Genomic DNA, 16,844 nt, shown 5'->3' with positions numbered 1-16,844 from the left:
GCTTTCTGTCAGCCTTAATTCAGTTTAAACTCAGTGGAAAGACAATAATAGTTTAATCTTAACAGCAATTCAGATGTGATTTTAACACCATTTGTGTACTCCCAAGGTACGCCGGTGTGACTATCAGTAAAATATTTAAATTCACAAGTTACAGTGGAGGTTCTCAATGCTTCTATCAACATAATAAATGGCTGTTAGGTACACAAACATCCAATTTCATTCAAGTTTTGATTTTAAACTAGTGCCGCTAAATGCCGGTGAAGCATTTATTCTGCAGTGGCTGTACACAAGATTATTGATGTCATACAATAAAGTTAGTGGTAGTTGTTTTGATACAGATGGGTGGCTCAGTTCCAGCGCAAACAGCTGTGATTCAGCCAGAAAGAATTACTCACTAAAACTTTTTGCGACATTAAGAAGTAGCTTTCCAGACTTGTTTATAATCCAGGACCACCGTAGTATATAAATAGACTGGTAAAAATTTGAGTAGGTGTTTTTTTTACGGCACTCATTTTGAATTGTTAAAGCAGGGAAAGGACTGGTTTAATTACTGTATTTTAGTTCCAACTCCTAATGCAAAGTGAGTAAGTAAACTGAGCTGCTAAATTCTTACCCTTACATGCAAAATGAAGTTTCAATGCTTATTATTCAACAAGCATCTCCCCTTATTTTAACAACATGAACCTGGTTACAAGCATTGCAACATAATTATGCTAATCACCACCACCATACATGTTGAGTGTGTCGCAATTTCTGTCCTATTGATCACTGTCAAAATGTTGCAATGTATTGAGTGTCCGTCATGGTCGTGTAAATTGTGTTTTAATGTTCACTGTAATGCTTTTTCAGCATTGCAGTCGTACTGTTCTGTAGCTTACTATATTTTAGATGATTAAACTTACAAGTGATTCGAATATCTGAAAAAGTAACCTGAAGCAGTAAAGTGCAATCACAATCATCATTTTGCCTTGTATGAATGAACAGTAGGATTTACTGCAGATTACTTCAAACAGTAAAAATCATAGTCTAGACGTCATTTTTACAGTAATACACATTCATTAAATACAATGAAAGACTCAAAGTTTTTACAGCATTTCAAATACTTTCCATATTTTTTTTGTCATTGCTATTCCAAAAATCTTGAGAAAATTACTACTGAACTGCACAACTGTGTTTGATGAGAATACCTCCTTAACAGAATTATACTCAGCAACATAAAAATCACAACACAAAACTGCCCAGAAAAGTCCAGCCCCACCCCATACTTGTCGTAGAAGTCTTTTAGTCCCATCGTCAGTCCGTCGTCAGTCACAGTTCAGTGTCCCTGAGGGATTTCATTCCAGAGAACAATGTCCTTTCATTAGTGTATTGTACATTTCAACAGAAAGGTGATCCAGGAAAGGTCTGCACAAGTTTATGAGTTCCTGGACATTTCCCTTGAGTACAGTGTTGGTTTTTTTTCATGCGGAAACACATTAAAAACTTCTGTATACCACATGGTGGCAGTAGGAGGAGCGTCCTTAATCCATTTCAACACAACAACACAAAGTAGCAGTTTATTAAGTAGTTTATGTTTCAGAAAAGGAAGTGACACACTTTAAGCAGGTAGACTCAATAAAAAGAGAACTGGTTCTTTCTTAATGTGATAGATTAGGATCCATCTTATTTCAGTAAACCATTATAAAGTTGTGATGCTTTGATAAACTCACTGTGTCATGTAGTAACTTATTTGATACAGATGTTTTCAGAAGCTCTCATTTGTGTGTTAGGTGGGATTTTAAGGCCAAAATTTTAAGTGTTGTAAATTGAAACAGTTGTAAAAATTGATCCAAAGCAATTGTAACATACTATTATAACATTAACCATGTCTGCATTCTACTGGGTTTTTACCAGATCCAGTTCTGCTATAGTGAATGGAATGGAGCCATTAATAATGTCATGTTACATGAGTGATTTTCCTTCTATGACAAGTGAAATGTGTGGAAAAGATTCATAGAAAATCTGAAATAGTTTGAGGTTAATTAACTCCATTAAAATTAAAGGCTTACAATCCTTTAAACTGTCCATGTCCATATATCGTATCCTGCGCTAGAATCCTTCATCAGTTTGCCTCACAGACTTCAGACCAGTCTGTATCACCACAGAAATACTGCAGAAGTAGAGCATGAACTATGCCTGTTGACATGTTTAGCTTAACAAGGAATGGCATAGCTGAGTATGAGGCATCGTACTAATTTTCACAAGTCAGTTACAGTTTGAGTCAACATTTAGGAAATGAAATCGAAAAATTACTCAAGCTTAGAGTTGCTTAGCTTTACAATGAAGAGTGTGTCTGACCCTTATGAACCAATCAGATCATTTTCCTACACAAAATAGCCTAGTACTCAAACCCTACAGGTAGAGTAACAATACTTTTGCAAGTTTTTAAGCAGGCTAGACTTTCATCTGCACCTCTCACAACTTCATCAGGCCTTGATGTCCATGCTTCTAAAAAAAGAATCCCTCAGCAGTCCCTATCAATTAGCAGCCTGGCAACACTAGCACCATTTGGTTGTTTGTGGTTGTACTTATTATTCATTCAGTTTAGATCAAAGAATATTTCTGAATAATCTTGTTTTAGTTTCTGTTTTTCCGTCTCATAATGTTCCGTGTATGCATATGTGTTCCTTCAGGGGGGGAAACGCTGATCAAAGAGGTTTCTGACTGTGCATTGTTCAAATAAAACAGACTTGAACAGGGAGCTGAAAGATTATTTATTGAACTGAGCAGAGTAAACATGGAGTGGGATCGTGGTTTTCTGTGCTCCGCCGAGTGCAGCATCTAGAACTGGAGGACGACGCGAATGCTGAAAGAGAAACGTGGGATTAGACTGAGGGTACAGCATCACATTTTTAAAAGCTTAAAATACAGTACTGATACAATCAACACTCGTCTTTGAAGGAAGGTCTCTCGGGATGCAAACTTTTAAAAAAATCCTGCCTCACATTATTCATCACATCTCAGCTTTGTCCTCAACAGAGGGCAGCGGTGACGCCTTGTGAGGCCTCCAGCAGACAAAACCCAGAGGGACACCAGAGCACTGCGCGCATTAACATAACAATCAACTTCAAAATGTGTCTGAAAATCAAGGCTTACCATTTTCCAGCATGCATGAGATCAAACCCGTCGGTGATCTTCTCAAAGGGCAGAGTGTGAGTCACAAATTCATCCACTTTCAGCCTCTTGTTCATATACTCCTCCACTAGTTTGGGAACACTGTCGACACTCTTGTAACCTGGGAAAAAAGTGTAAATGGGCTTATCAAGTAGAGAAAAGTAATGATGTGTGTTGCATCAGGTAGTTTAACAAACATTTTAAGCATTTTTTTCCCACTCTTGGGGACACAAAAACAGTTTGTCAGTGTAACTGAGCATGATGTGAAGCAAATGTGAATCAGACTCCTTTCATATTACAATACAGACCCATTTTTCAAATGATAAAAGATGTTTGTACTTGAAAAAGCAAACAAGACATCATGCTCCAGTTTATATACAGTTACACAACTGTGCTTCTGCAGTAGTGAGAAACTGGAGAATAATTGGTCTAAATCTACACCCACACATTTTTAAGCCAGAGTCACAAAGCATTTATTGTAGAAAATGAATGATTAGTTTACATCAGTGTACAGTATGTGCTCATTACGTGCCCCTGCATGAAAGATGGGTTCTTTCTTTGTTGCACAGGTTCCACTCAACAGTTTCTTTCATTTCAATTACACCCACCTTTTGAAAAACATTGCAATCATTCATTATATTCATCTTGAATGACAGGTTGTTGATTTGGCAACCTCCTCCCATTATCTCAAAGCAGGTCACAACTAGTTTGTTACCTCCAAAGGCAGTGCCCTTCCAGGTGCGTCCAGTCACCAGCTGGAAGGGTCGGGTGGAAATCTCTTGTCCGGCTGCTGCCACACCGATGATGACGCTGGTGCCCCATCCTTTATGGCAGGCCTCCAGGGCTGCCCTCTGCCACCATGAGACAACATCAGAGCAGTGTCAGCTTAGTCTGATCCAAACAGCACCACAATATTGGCATAATATTTATAATAGTAATAGTTTATCTTAAATGTATTCTTTTTTAAAGGTATTCCAGAGTGTCATAGAATTGAGGTGGGGTTTGGAGCTGGTCAATCATATTGGATTATTATTTACATGACTGTAGTCCCACTCACCATGATTGCCACATTGCCCACACATTCAAAGGAGTAGTCCACACCTCCATCTGTCATCTCTACTAGGACCTCTTGGATTGGCTTACTGTGGTCCTTCGGGTTCACCACGTCTGTGGCTCCAAACTCGCGAGCGGTTTTAAACTTGTCGGGGTTGAGATCAATTCCAATAATCCTGGTGGCCCCGGCTGCTTTACAGCCCATGATTGCTGCGAGGCCCAGTGCTCCCAGGCCAAACACTGCACAGGTTGACTTGGCCTCCACCTGCAGGGTGAAGAACAGGAGAGGAAAGAGCAGGTCAGCGTGTCACTGCTGCTAGAGGAGAAATGAGAATGCCTTAAATTAATGTTACATAATGAGAAAAAGAGCAAATGTATTTTGCAGGTGCATGCTTCTTCAGGCTGGCTGTGTTTTTCCCTGGCATCAGGTAAACACTGTGGGTACCTGCAAGTTCATACCAATAAATAGATACAAAATCTATGGTCAAAATTGTGACACATGCCACAAACCAAAACAAGACTACAGCCATACTAGCAGCTCTGACAGACTGTACTTTAATAGTAACAGCAGATTAGACAGCATGCTAAAATGCTTACACTGATAATTGTGACATGCTGTTTAGCTAGCAGGAACAGTGTTTACCATGTTCACCATCTTACTTTGGCCGGTTAGTGTGCTAAGATTTCCTAATAAACACTAAATACAAGGTAGCTGAAGTTGATTTAAGAAGAGAGTTTTGGACCAATTAAGATTTGGACTTGATAATGATGCTTGATTAAAGGTTGAGGATCACAGTATCAAATTTTATGGCATCCAATGGTTGTTAAGAGATTTCATTCAAAACCACAAATATCAACCTCATGGTGCCACTAGAGGAAAAGTCAGGGGATCACCAAACATCATCTGGGGAGCATTTCATGGCAACCCATCCCATAGTAGTTGAGATTTTTCCAGTCTGGACCAAAGTGTTGGACCAACTGACTGAACAACCAAGTGACATGGCCACTCCTCATCTAGAGCCGCGTTGCTGAAGTGGCTTAAAAATACACCATACATTAGCTACCAGTCAAAAACTGACAGTCACAGACTTAAAGGTATTAAAGAGAACTGATTTGGCACTTGATCCCATTAAGTTTGGTTTACATTTGAAAGGGAATCAAAACTAGTGCCAGATTGAGACTCCTTGAATTCTCCTGTGTCCTCCATAAATATATAGCTTTGAGGAGTCAAGTGTGGGTCATGGAGAGTGTGATGGGATAATCGATTTTTTGACCAAAATCAATGATCCAGAGCAAAGGTGATTTTGTTTTTTCTAACATGGCTTAAATATCCACTGATCATGTGACTGAAAGGCTATGCTAGGTGCTGGTAGGACAGTTGTATTTTAATACAAAAATAACCTCTGCTTTCTAATATCATACTAACTTTCACTCATACTATGGACCTTCTTTAGGCATACAAGGCAAACAGAAAGAAACAACACTAAGAGGTAGATATAGACATTCCAGTAATTAGCCCAAATGCAGAACATCTGTGTGTCCCTGACCCATGAGATTGTGCACATGGGTACTGTTGCCCAATGGCATGTATGGACTACAAAAATGGAGGATAAAGGACACAATGAGAGATTGAGAAAGGATACAATGTGGGATTGAGAAAGACAAAACACATTTAAATAATAATAAAGACAATATCAATGCTATACGATATAAACTATGGTGCTAAGAAAATGTGCTGTCCAACATATTCCATTCACATTTCATTATTCATTCTCTTTTGATTTAGTTTTATGATTTTTTTTTAAATTATTGAACAGACACTTATCTTGGGTACAACAGTTTTATGGTTTCCATATCAAACATACCAGCCTGCTACATGCTACAAATGCACTGTATCTATAGCATATGTGAACAAGCCTATTTAGAACAGTGCTGATAAAACAGTGTACAGTATGTAAGACTTGTGACTGGCTGAGATGACTGATCGTGGCACAGTGATATTAGGCTGACTCACCTTGGCAGTGTTTATAGCGGCTCCATACCCAGTGGTGATGCCACAGCCCAGCAGACACACTTTGTCCAGAGGGGCCTTGTGGTTCACTTTGGCCAGGGAGATCTCAGCCACCACTGTGTACTCAGAGAATGTGCTGCAGCCCATGAAGTGGAAGAGGCTCTTGCCCTTGCAGGAGAAACGGGTCGTCCCATCTGGCATCAAGCCTTTACCCTGAGTGAGCCTTAAGAACAACACACAAGCACAGATTTAACTGCTCTGAGGTGCACGAACAAGGCAGGATAGATTTTTATGATTACCGCTGAACTGCAATGCTGCACGGAGCAGGACATTTACCTGATCTTTTGACACAAGTTGGTTTTGGGGTTCTTACAGAACTTGCACTCTCCACACTGTGGGACATACAGGGGTATGACAGTGTCCCCTGAAATACAAGCACACTGACATTTTTGAACACTTACACTGCAGTAATCTTTGGAGTATATCAGAGAAGAGAAGAGAGGAGAAGATAACCTGTTTGAAACTTGGTGACTCCCTCTCCGACACTCTCCACAATACCAGCACCCTCGTGGCCCAGCACTACAGGGAAGACTCCCTCAGGGTCGGAGCCACTCAGTGTGTAGGAGTCAGTGTGACAGATCCCTGTGGCCACAATCTGAAAGAAAGGACTGCAATCTCATCCATGCTCAATCCATTTAACACTAGTGACACTCTTATGTTAGAAATCTGCTAACATGTGGGGAATCAAACAGTGGTGGAAAGTAACTAAATACATTTACTCATGTATTATACTTAAGTACAATTTTGAGGTTCTTGTACTTTACTTGAGTATTTCCATTTTATGCTACTTTATACTTCCACTCCACTACATATCAGAGGGAAATATTGTACCTTCCACTTCATTACATTTATTTGACAGCTTTAATTACTTTTCAGGTGAAGATTTGACACAATGGATAATATAACAAGCTTTTAAAGTACAACACATTGTTAAAGATGAAACCAGTGGTTTCCAACCTTTTTGGCTTTTGACATCTTACAAAAAGCAGTGTGAAGTCAGGGTCACATTTCAGATGTCTATGAGTTGTTAACAGCTCCACCAAATAGTGATTTTTCCTTCTAAACGTCTCACATGGCTTCATTTCAATAAATGTTCAAAAAATCCAATATTTCACCAAAAATCAAAGATTGGAGAAAAAGTCCAAAAACTGAAAACAGATTTGTGTATCAGAACTTCGTTTTTTTTCCTTTCCTCTCCCATTAATCATCTCACAGCCCCTCAGATTTATCTGGTGACCCTTTAAAAGGGCTCGACCCCTAGGTTGGGAACCACTGGACTAAACTAGCTAACTGTATGTGAAGTAGTTCAAACCAGCTCCACCTCCAGCAGCTACAACAGTAACATGCTGCTCTAACACTGATGCTTCAGTATTAATAATCGAATGATGTCATATATGTTTATATCTTATGTTTTGAATCTTCTACTTGTATTATCTGTTTTTATTGTAACTGTTTTTGAAAGGTGCTATATAAATAAAAATTATTATTATTATTATTATTATTATTATTATTATTATTATTATTATTATTATTATTATTATTACATTTACTTAAGTAGGATTTTTCATGCAGGACTTTTACTTGTAATGGAGTATTTTTACATCGCTGTATTGGTACATTTACTGAAGTAAAGGTTCTGAATCCTTCTTCCACCACTGGCAACAGATCAGCTCAAGTAGAAGTATTATTGTTTTGCAAGAATTTCTTTCACTCAAAGTTTAATTACTGAATATTGTATTAAAATAAAGGACAGATCTTTCTTGCTCAAGGTAATATTAGTACACAGTATCAGTACAGGTCACTCCTTTTTTAACTACCGGAAAGTGTGCAAAGTCCACCGTGGTGTTGGATTGTACACACTAAGTGAGAAAATATTAACTACAGATAAGCATGTAAGAGGAGCAGGTAATTGTATGGTTTAGGCTATAAATAGTATACATAGTGCATATATAGTAGCTTATCTAATATATAGTATATTGTTATCATTGAGGGTTTTTTTTTTTTTTACAGCTTTCATCATTACAGCATTGCCTTTATCTCATTGCAACATTTTTATCTTGTAAACCCATCAAAATCTAATTGCAAACAAATCATTACCTTGAGGCGAACCTCTCCAGCTTTAGGAGGCGCCACCTCCACTTCCTCCATCACGAGGGGTTTCCCAGCCTCCCATGCTACTGCAGCTCTGCACCGGATTACCTAAAACATCCAACAGCTTCAGCTGGCCTGTGATCACTCAACGTAAATACTCTCTTGACATTTAACCCATTCAGTGCTAGAGAGGAAGTGGTGTGATTCAAAGGGTGGAGGAAAACAAAATACAACTTTCTCCTTTTACTGTAGACTACAGAAAACATGATCAGTTCCTAGATCTTAGATCTGTTTCTCAACAGGCTGAATATAACAGAATCGAACTTTGACCATTTTCCCTTCTTGCGCAGACATGTTGCAACAATAGGAAGTCTCCAAAAAAGTCTCCAATGACTAATTTTTTGTCTATTTTAGGATGTGAAACAGTGCAACAGAAGGATTGCTTCTTTTTTGAAACACTTGTTAAATTATAACTAATGTTCTCATAAATAGCAGACTAAAATCTACCCTCCACACCCTTCTTCTTGAACTGTAAACATTCCCTCTGCTGCATAAACACTTTACAGAGCAGAGGACAAGTCCTGACAACTCTAGCAGTCTTTTGTGTGTAGAACGATTCGCATTCCTTGAAACATTTACAGAAGTTCATTATTCTAATACAATTCCATGTTATGAGAAGTCAATGAGCTTACCTTCCCTGTAGTTGCCATGCTGTTTCACAACCAGACTCCGACAACATTAGGCAAGATTGTAGGTATTATCAGAGTTTAGACCAATCACAAAGAAGGGCCCTGCCTGTGTGGGTTGTGTCCAAACACTTGCTGCTGATCTTTCTACAGGCCTCATTTCCCCTTCCATATCTCTAACACAAGAGCAGATAAGCATAGTGAAATAAAAATAGAAAGATATTATAAAATATCTATAAATATATCATAAAAGACCTACGATATACCCGCCTACTGCTGAAAGCTTCCTTTGGTCAACAGGGGGCTATTTTACAAAAGCAGAATTCAGAAATCCAGGATAACAGAAAAAGTGAGACTCCAGGCAGTGTATCCTAGCTTTATATGTTTCATGTTGGCCAAGCCAGATGAAGGCAGGTGTAAATAATTGACATAAATGTGTGTTCACAGCTCTCTTCAATGGACCATGAGGTCGATCACAGATTTACTGATGCAGAAATGGAGAAGTGTGCAGTGTACCTTTCACCTAATGAGTAACAGCTACTATTGGAAGCTTATTCATATTTATATTAGAGTGTTTATGTCTGATCTGAAGTGTGCACATCGAAATTCTTATCATACCTACCTTTATCTCTGCATTTCCTAGCTTTTACATTTCATACTGTTACTAGTGTTCATACTGTATATATCTAAGCATAGTCATACCTACCCTTAGTATTTATTCTATTTATATATTATACATATATACATTATACTACGCTAAACTGCTTCTTTTGCACTTCTGGTTAGATGCTAAGCTGTATTTCGTTGTCTCAGTACTTGTACTCAGTGCAACGACAATAAAGTTGAATCTAATCTAATATATGAGACATAGATTTCATGACAGCTTAATTTAGTTTCTATAAAGTCCATATTTAAGAGTGTGCCATTTGGTTGAAATGATCTAGGAAAGGGTTTAAGATGTAGAAATATATTTTTTTCAATATTTATTTCAATTTGTTCTTCTAGTATAGTTAGTTGTATTTTATTTATTCTTCTTTTTTATTAATTATTCAATTAGCATTAAGGGAAAACATACAAATTCATTTAAACCCCATAAATATACAAAAATACAAAAAGTAAAAAAAACAAAAACACAAGTCACAACTTTTACAATATAATAATTGTAGTTGTAGTAGGAATTGTATTCCTTTAACCCCCTTTTAAATTGAAGACAATAACTTCCTTGATTTTATTTAAAGGTTACATGACTCATACACACAGGACTTAGATTAGATCACATTTTCACTTGATATACTATATATACAGTATATATACACAGTATATCAATATACTAGTATACTAATTTATATGTTATAAATTGTCTAGAATAACTAGATTTCAGTTTTGAAAGCAAACCCCAAAAGCTTAAAGCTACTTTGTTACCTTGAGTTAACTATTTTCTTGTGATAATGGGATAGTTATCAGAACAACATAATTATCTTGTTATTTTGAGAAGATTAATATTGTTATCTTAAAATAACCAGGTAATTTTGTCATGGCATTCAAATTCAGTCTTCCTTGTAGAGGTTGGTGCATTTTCATGGCTGGTAACCATGCGGTGCATCCAGGGCACATGTGGAAACAGGACTTTGAGAGGACTGATTTCTACACTGTGCATTATCATATCACTAGCAATCATAGTCAATCACAGCGGCCCCTCTCACTATCATAAAATGCTGCATACTCATACATCATGATGCACTGACAGTTTAAAGGGGCAGAGACTCTCCCAGGATGTGCAGAATTGCAGGTATAAATATAAAGCATTAATATGCTGCTAAGGAGCAATAATGTCTACTTTAAACATTTTAAAATTTATATCACATTTTAAAAGCACAGCAGAAACCAGGTTCTTTGTGTGTATTGGTGCATGATTTTATATGATCCAATCATGATTCTGTTCTTCCAAATCAATGTTGGTCAGGAAACCTCAGGTCTACCTGTAACAATTAAAAATATGAGGTTGAGGTGCTTTTTAGAAAGGAGATAACACGCACAATTATTGGCCTGGTTTGTGTTATTTCTGTGTTTGTGTTATTTCTCAGCAGCCTAATACTGATTTTGCAAGATCGAATCAAGGTAACAACAGTGAATCTAGCGTGCGTTAACCCAAATAAGTTTATGTTTTCCCAACATAATGATTTGAGATAACTGGATAAAAAATAACAATTACAACCATTGCTGGTCTCGGCTTCTATAGAAATCAGACAGCAATCACGAACTGTAATTTCTTCACCATAAAATATCACATTAGCCAACATCAACTATTATTACATGTAGTTATTTTGTCTCATATCCTTTCTTTCTTTGTGCCTGCATGGTGTTTAAATGAAATATCCTCTCCTTCATTATAAATTCCTCCAGAAACAGGCAGATGCACTGCTGGGGGACAAACCCTGGAACTGGTCCTGCCAGAATAATTACAACGCCCAGTTGAGCAAATATTGATAAAATTAGGCTGGTCTGTGTAAATAAGAGCTAAAACTCATTTGACTGACACTTAAACATAATGTAATAGAGCCTTCAGAGACATGACAGACAATGCTGTAGACACATAAATGCTGTGACTGCAACGTACAAAACAACAAAACCAGAACATAAACAAAGAAGCCACTGAGCTCATCTGTTTAGACCATTTGTTTTGCTCTATAAACACTTTGACATGTTTATCTTTTGTTTTTGTGAACACTGAAGATGATTCTCACAAACAAAAATCTGCACATAGTCCATTGAACAGTACTGAGTGTTCAGGGTCAGGCATGTATATTGTGTATAATTTGAAAGATCTCTTTATTATGTGCATTGTGTTGTGAATATGTTCAGTATAATATTCAATATAATATCGTGGGTAGTTTCTGGAGTTACTTTGGGGTCACTGAAAGCAACACAATTATAGTCTTAATTTGGAGAAACACTCAGGACAGTTCGGATGCTGTGGAGCAAAAACAAAAGAGAAATTAGCAGACCTGCACCTATTAATATAATATTAGTGTAGAAAAAATAAGTGTAAATAGAGTGTAAATCTACCATTTGCTGTGCTTCATTAGTTCAATGGCATCATTGACCTGGTCCAAGGTCATCTTGTGAGTGATGAACTCATCCAGCTTCACCTTCTTGTCCAGGTAGGCTTTAACCATCTCGGGCACGCCATCCTTACTCTTAAAGCCTGAGCCACAGAGAACACACACATCTCAACATAAGAGCTCATATAAATCTTACTCCAGGTTGAATGATTATAGAGATCAAGCCTACAGCCTTTTAATTTCAGGAGGAGGGTGAGTCATTGTAATCAGTCAATAGTGATTCTCAAATTTGACTGATGGGAGCCTCACCTCCAAACATGGAGCCCTTCCATGTGCGTCCAGCGATGAGCTGAATGGGTCGGGCAGTAATGTCGCCTACCTCTGTCCAGCCAACCAATACGCTGACACCCCAGGCATTCATACAGGACTCCAATGCACTGCGCTAGATGAGGAGAAAAAGAATTGAGTCAGAGGGTGCGTAACAACAAGGTTTCAAATCTCTAGAGCAGCTGAGGAAACTGAATAAAAGTTGTAGTTTTGATAGTTAGACAACACCTCTTCATGGGAAAGAATCCTCAATATAATTAAACTTCTTATACTAGATTACATCAAATCTCTATGCAAACCTCACTGTCTCCCTTACCATGACTCCCACATTCCCGACACACTCCAGGGAGTAGTCCACTCCTCCATTGGTCATCTCAGACAGCACTTGGCTAATGGGTTTGCTGTGATCCTTGGGGTTCACAAATTCAGAGGCGCCAAACACCTTGGCCTTCTCAAACTTCTCTGGGTTTATATCGACAGCAATAATCCTCTTGGCTCCTGCAGCCTTGCAGCCCATTACTGCAGCCAAACCCACAGCTCCCAGACCAAACACAGCACATGTGGAGCCCGGTTCCACCTGCAGAGACAAAGACTCTGGTCAACATGGCACTTTGGGTTGAATTTCCTTACTGCACCATAGAGTAACACACATTAGCTCTCCCAGTTTACTGTGTAGCCACAGTCAGTGTGCTATACCATTTCACATGTCTGACTTAAGAAATTATTACACAGTGGTTTGGGAGGAGTTTATTACAGCCGTTAAAACCTTCAGTGAAACCTGTCTCAAATGCTTAATCCAGTAATATTGCTTCAGTGTGGATATTAACTTTTAACAATACATGTTAGACTATCTCCAACAGTAAAACATATACACCTTAGCAGTATTAACTGCTGCTCCAAATCCTGTGCAGACCCCACAGCCGAGGAGACAGACTTTGTCCAGAGGAGCAGCAGGGTCGATCTTCGCCACAGCAATCTGGTTAATCACAGTGTACTGAGAGAAGGTGCTGGTTCCCAGGAACTGCAGCACCTTCTTGCCCTTACAGGTAAACCTGGAGTCTTCTGCTGCCATCAGATCATAACGATTAGAAGCCCTGAAGAAGATAATTTATTGAGGTAAAAATACAACCTGAGAATGATCTTGTACATTGTGCAATGAGTATTTGTGAACACAAGCAAATCCAAAGATTCAAACCGATGTTATCCTGTGGTGTCGTCTGACAGCACCTACAGTAAAGTTGCTCCACTGTCAGAGACATAGTGGATAAAATCCATAGTATAAAAACCATCAAATGAGCCTATAAATTCATGAACACATTCTGGATGAATGAAATAAAAGATGAGAAGGAAGAGATTATGACTGGAGATGAACGTTGACTGAGCTCACCATCCTTTCTCACACTGGTTTGTCTTAGGACTCTTACAGAAGCGACATTCTTTACATTGTGAGATGGTCAGAGGGATCACCTTGTCTCCTGAAAGACAAAAAAAATGTTGTCAAGTGACTGTCAAATAAATTTTAGGCCATCATACAAAATGACAAACAAATCAAATGTTAAACAGATTTGTTAAATATCCCTTCCCTTGGTCTAACAGGGATAGAAACACAAGCAATTACACAAATTACATTGTTTAGGTTGTAAGCTTTAACTGACCTGGCTGAAATTCAGTGACTCCAGGTCCCACGCTCTCTACCATGCCGGCTCCCTCATGACCGAGGATTGCTGGGAAACCCTTTTTATGCATGCCCAACAGGTGGTTGAGGTCTGTGCGGCAAACCCCGGTCGCCACGATCTACAGTGAGGACAGCAACCATACAAATGCAGCCTTAATACAATGTAAGTTTATCTTGTTACACATCCAGCAGACACAGAAACACAATTATCCCATTACAGTCCCGTGTCTAGCTTCATAATGAATATTATCCCAATGTTCACTGGCCTTTTGGCCTCACAGTACATTCACTGTTTACCTACTCATATGGTTTTTATATGGTTATATATGGCTCTTGCCCACATAGACTGGACATCCAAAAGAATGAACTAAAAGAAACCAAAATCTGCACAGAACGGCAGAATTAGGTGTTCACTCTCAGTGAGTTCAATAGTATTAGTGACCCTTTTACGTTACATTGAAACATATGATTTAATGTTAATGTCAAAAATATCAGTTAATGTAGCCTCAGAGCTGTATTAAGCAAGACAGACTAATTCATGTTCTGAGGATATATCTGGAACCTGTTCACCATCTCAACCACACATCAGTCGATATTTAGTTTGATGATATCTCTATATAGAATTTCTGGGTAGTGAAGATCTAAAAATTTGCAGTGACCTGTCACTGCTAAAAATTACATTCATTCACTAATTCTTATTCATGGGATCAGTATAAGGCAGTATGTGTATGTACGTGGGTGTGTCTTGATAGTGGACATCTCTCACCTTGATGCGGACCTCGTTGGCCTGGGGTGGAGCTACCTCAATATCCTCAATCACCAAAGGCTTGTTGGGCTCCCAGGCCACTGCTGCCTTGCACTTGATGACCTAGAAGGCAGACAAACCACATGAAATTCCCCAGCACGAGATTTCAGGAAGGACACACTTAACCTATACTAGGTTGAGCTTCCCGAGAGTTCAACACTTGTTGAACTCTTTATGTACTCAATTCTTCTGCATCTCACACTAATCTGAAAGAACAAGGGTAAAGCAATAAAAGGCAACATGCCACATAAGCCAGAACCATAACATAATGTTAATATCCTCTGTGTTATAATTTCAAGAGAAGCACACATCTAGAGGTGTAAAATTTACATACATGCCACTGTGCAAATTTTCGTCAAAGCAAACATTAAACTATTGAATTTCATGTATTCATTGGACATTTTTTAAGCTACATTTTAACTGTAGAGTACAGTGGTTTCAATGTCTCAATGTTGCTCCTGGAAAAAAGCAAACATTCATTGTAAAGCAAGAGTTTGAAGTCCACACATTATTATTTTGGCAAACATGAGTTTTATTGAAACAATATAATTTAATGAATCATCATTTATCAAATGGTTTTTCCTTAGACGTTTAAAAAAAAAATTAATTTATATGACTGTGGAACTACAGAAGATTTCTGGACTTCTTTTTTGGCCTACTATCCTCTCATCTTTGCCAATATCAGCAGTTACACAAAACAGTCTAGATAGTCTCAAACTACAAGTCCAAACAGAACATGTGATATTTTATTTTTATATATTACATATTTATTTATTTAAAAAAAAAAAAAAACATCACAGTTGTCAATATGAATACTCACATATTGCATTATACCTACCTTACCAGCTGTGGCCATTTTTGCTGCAAAAACAAGAGAGGAGTTGAGAGAGAATAAGCTGCAAGACCTGAGAGTGAGGAGGAGAGAACTCAGATTGAGGTTTATATACTGCTGCGATAAAAAGCAGTTATGCAAACATTCAGATGGGCGGGGACTCTGAATGATTTTTACTTTACATTTACTCACTAGTTATGAATAACTGTAAAAACACACATTTGCAGGCATGTTATCAGTTTCTGATCGTCAAATCTTGACAACAGATGTGGAGCTTTGCACAAACAAGCAGCAACCATTACAAATGATGACTATGAACCATGCAAATACACTGTTTTTTAAGGTGAAACATTTTCTTTGTAAAATATTTTGGAAACCACCACCAAAACACATTAGACTTTAAATTAGCTTCTGAGACTAACAATTTTTGCAAAAACTGTTAACTTATTGAGATATTTGGGGGTCTTAGATGCTCCTCTAGGAGAAGATAAACATTAAACTGTAAGCCAAAAGAATAACAGACAAATTAAGCAAAAACAATTAATGTGGAGAGAGTTTAACTCATGATGTTGTAACTGAAATGTCTAATTTGTTAGTTTATGTTGTAGTGGAACAGCAACTCCCTGTAAAAGTAATATTTGAGGTAGAAAAAAACAGATACTGAAAATAAACATGCCTAGGCAGCTCTGATGGAGTTCAGGGGTCATCCTGCAGACTACTGTTAGGTTACAAATGATTTCACTGGTAAACTTACTGTTAGACCCTTAACGATTCTGTCCCCCTGTTGGAAGACTGAAATAATTAATGATATTATTGATGCTGTGCCATGTGTGTAAAAATCAATCTGTAATGCACACAAAATGTAGAGAAAAATGAAATATGCACAGCTTGTAATTTTGAGGAGGAAACTATGTTTTTTGCACTCTGTGTTGCTCTCTTTGTTTATTACAGAGCAGTGTTGGCGCAGAAATGTGGAGAAATGTCTGATGTTCATACATTGTCCTTTATTCAGAAGTAGCTTATATAACCTACAAAGCATTCATTCTTTATCAAGGAGTGACATTTGGCGTGAGATTTGTTTGGAGTGGC

General features: G+C 38.0%; 2 protein-coding genes across 2 annotated transcripts; both read right to left on the bottom strand.

Moving 5' to 3' along the window:
* Positions 1-2,734: 2,734 nt before the first annotated feature.
* LOC122998985 (alcohol dehydrogenase class-3 chain L) lies at positions 2,735-9,319 on the bottom strand. The gene is made up of 9 exons (XM_044376040.1): positions 9,061-9,319; positions 8,375-8,476; positions 6,731-6,872; positions 6,554-6,641; positions 6,221-6,440; positions 4,211-4,471; positions 3,869-4,004; positions 3,136-3,274; positions 2,735-2,845 (listed from the first exon to the last, which is right to left on the bottom strand). The coding sequence occupies exons 1-9, from the start codon at positions 9,076-9,078 to the stop codon at positions 2,821-2,823; spliced, it is 1,131 nt and encodes a 376-aa protein (XP_044231975.1). The 5' UTR covers positions 9,079-9,319; the 3' UTR covers positions 2,735-2,820.
* A 1,095-nt stretch (positions 9,320-10,414) lies between these two features.
* On the bottom strand, positions 10,415-15,831 carry LOC122998372 (alcohol dehydrogenase 1-like). The gene is made up of 9 exons (XM_044375250.1): positions 15,762-15,831; positions 14,885-14,986; positions 14,099-14,237; positions 13,831-13,918; positions 13,318-13,537; positions 12,760-13,020; positions 12,426-12,558; positions 12,121-12,259; positions 10,415-12,025 (listed from the first exon to the last, which is right to left on the bottom strand). Exons 1-9 carry the CDS (start codon positions 15,777-15,779, stop codon positions 11,992-11,994), a joined length of 1,134 nt encoding a protein of 377 aa, XP_044231185.1. The 5' UTR covers positions 15,780-15,831; the 3' UTR covers positions 10,415-11,991.
* Positions 15,832-16,844: the final 1,013 nt, after the last annotated feature.

Source organism: Thunnus albacares, chromosome 15 (genome assembly GCF_914725855.1).
Source record: "Thunnus albacares chromosome 15, fThuAlb1.1, whole genome shotgun sequence".
Lineage (NCBI taxonomy): Eukaryota > Metazoa > Chordata > Actinopteri > Scombriformes > Scombridae > Thunnus > Thunnus albacares.
The sequence above is the reverse complement of the archived record's forward strand: the minus strand, read 5'-3'. Positions and strand labels throughout refer to the sequence as shown.

What these genes read in the sequence shown, in the direction of transcription:
- LOC122998372 (XM_044375250.1), bottom strand. An exon ending in CAGCAGTTAATACTGCTAAG is followed by an intron (nt 13,021 to 13,317) that starts GTGTATATGTTT and finishes TTGTCTCTGCAG; the next exon opens with GTGGAACCGGGCTCCACATG. An exon ending in CTAATGAAGCACAGCAAATG is followed by an intron (nt 12,026 to 12,120) that starts GTAGATTTACAC and finishes TTTGCTCCACAG; the next exon opens with CATCCGAACTGTCCTGAGTG.
- LOC122998985 (XM_044376040.1), bottom strand. An exon ending in CCGCTATAAACACTGCCAAG is followed by an intron (nt 4,472 to 6,220) that starts GTGAGTCAGCCT and finishes TTCACCCTGCAG; the next exon opens with GTGGAGGCCAAGTCAACCTG. An exon ending in CTCATGCATGCTGGAAAATG is followed by an intron (nt 2,846 to 3,135) that starts GTAAGCCTTGAT and finishes TTTCTCTTTCAG; the next exon opens with CATTCGCGTCGTCCTCCAGT.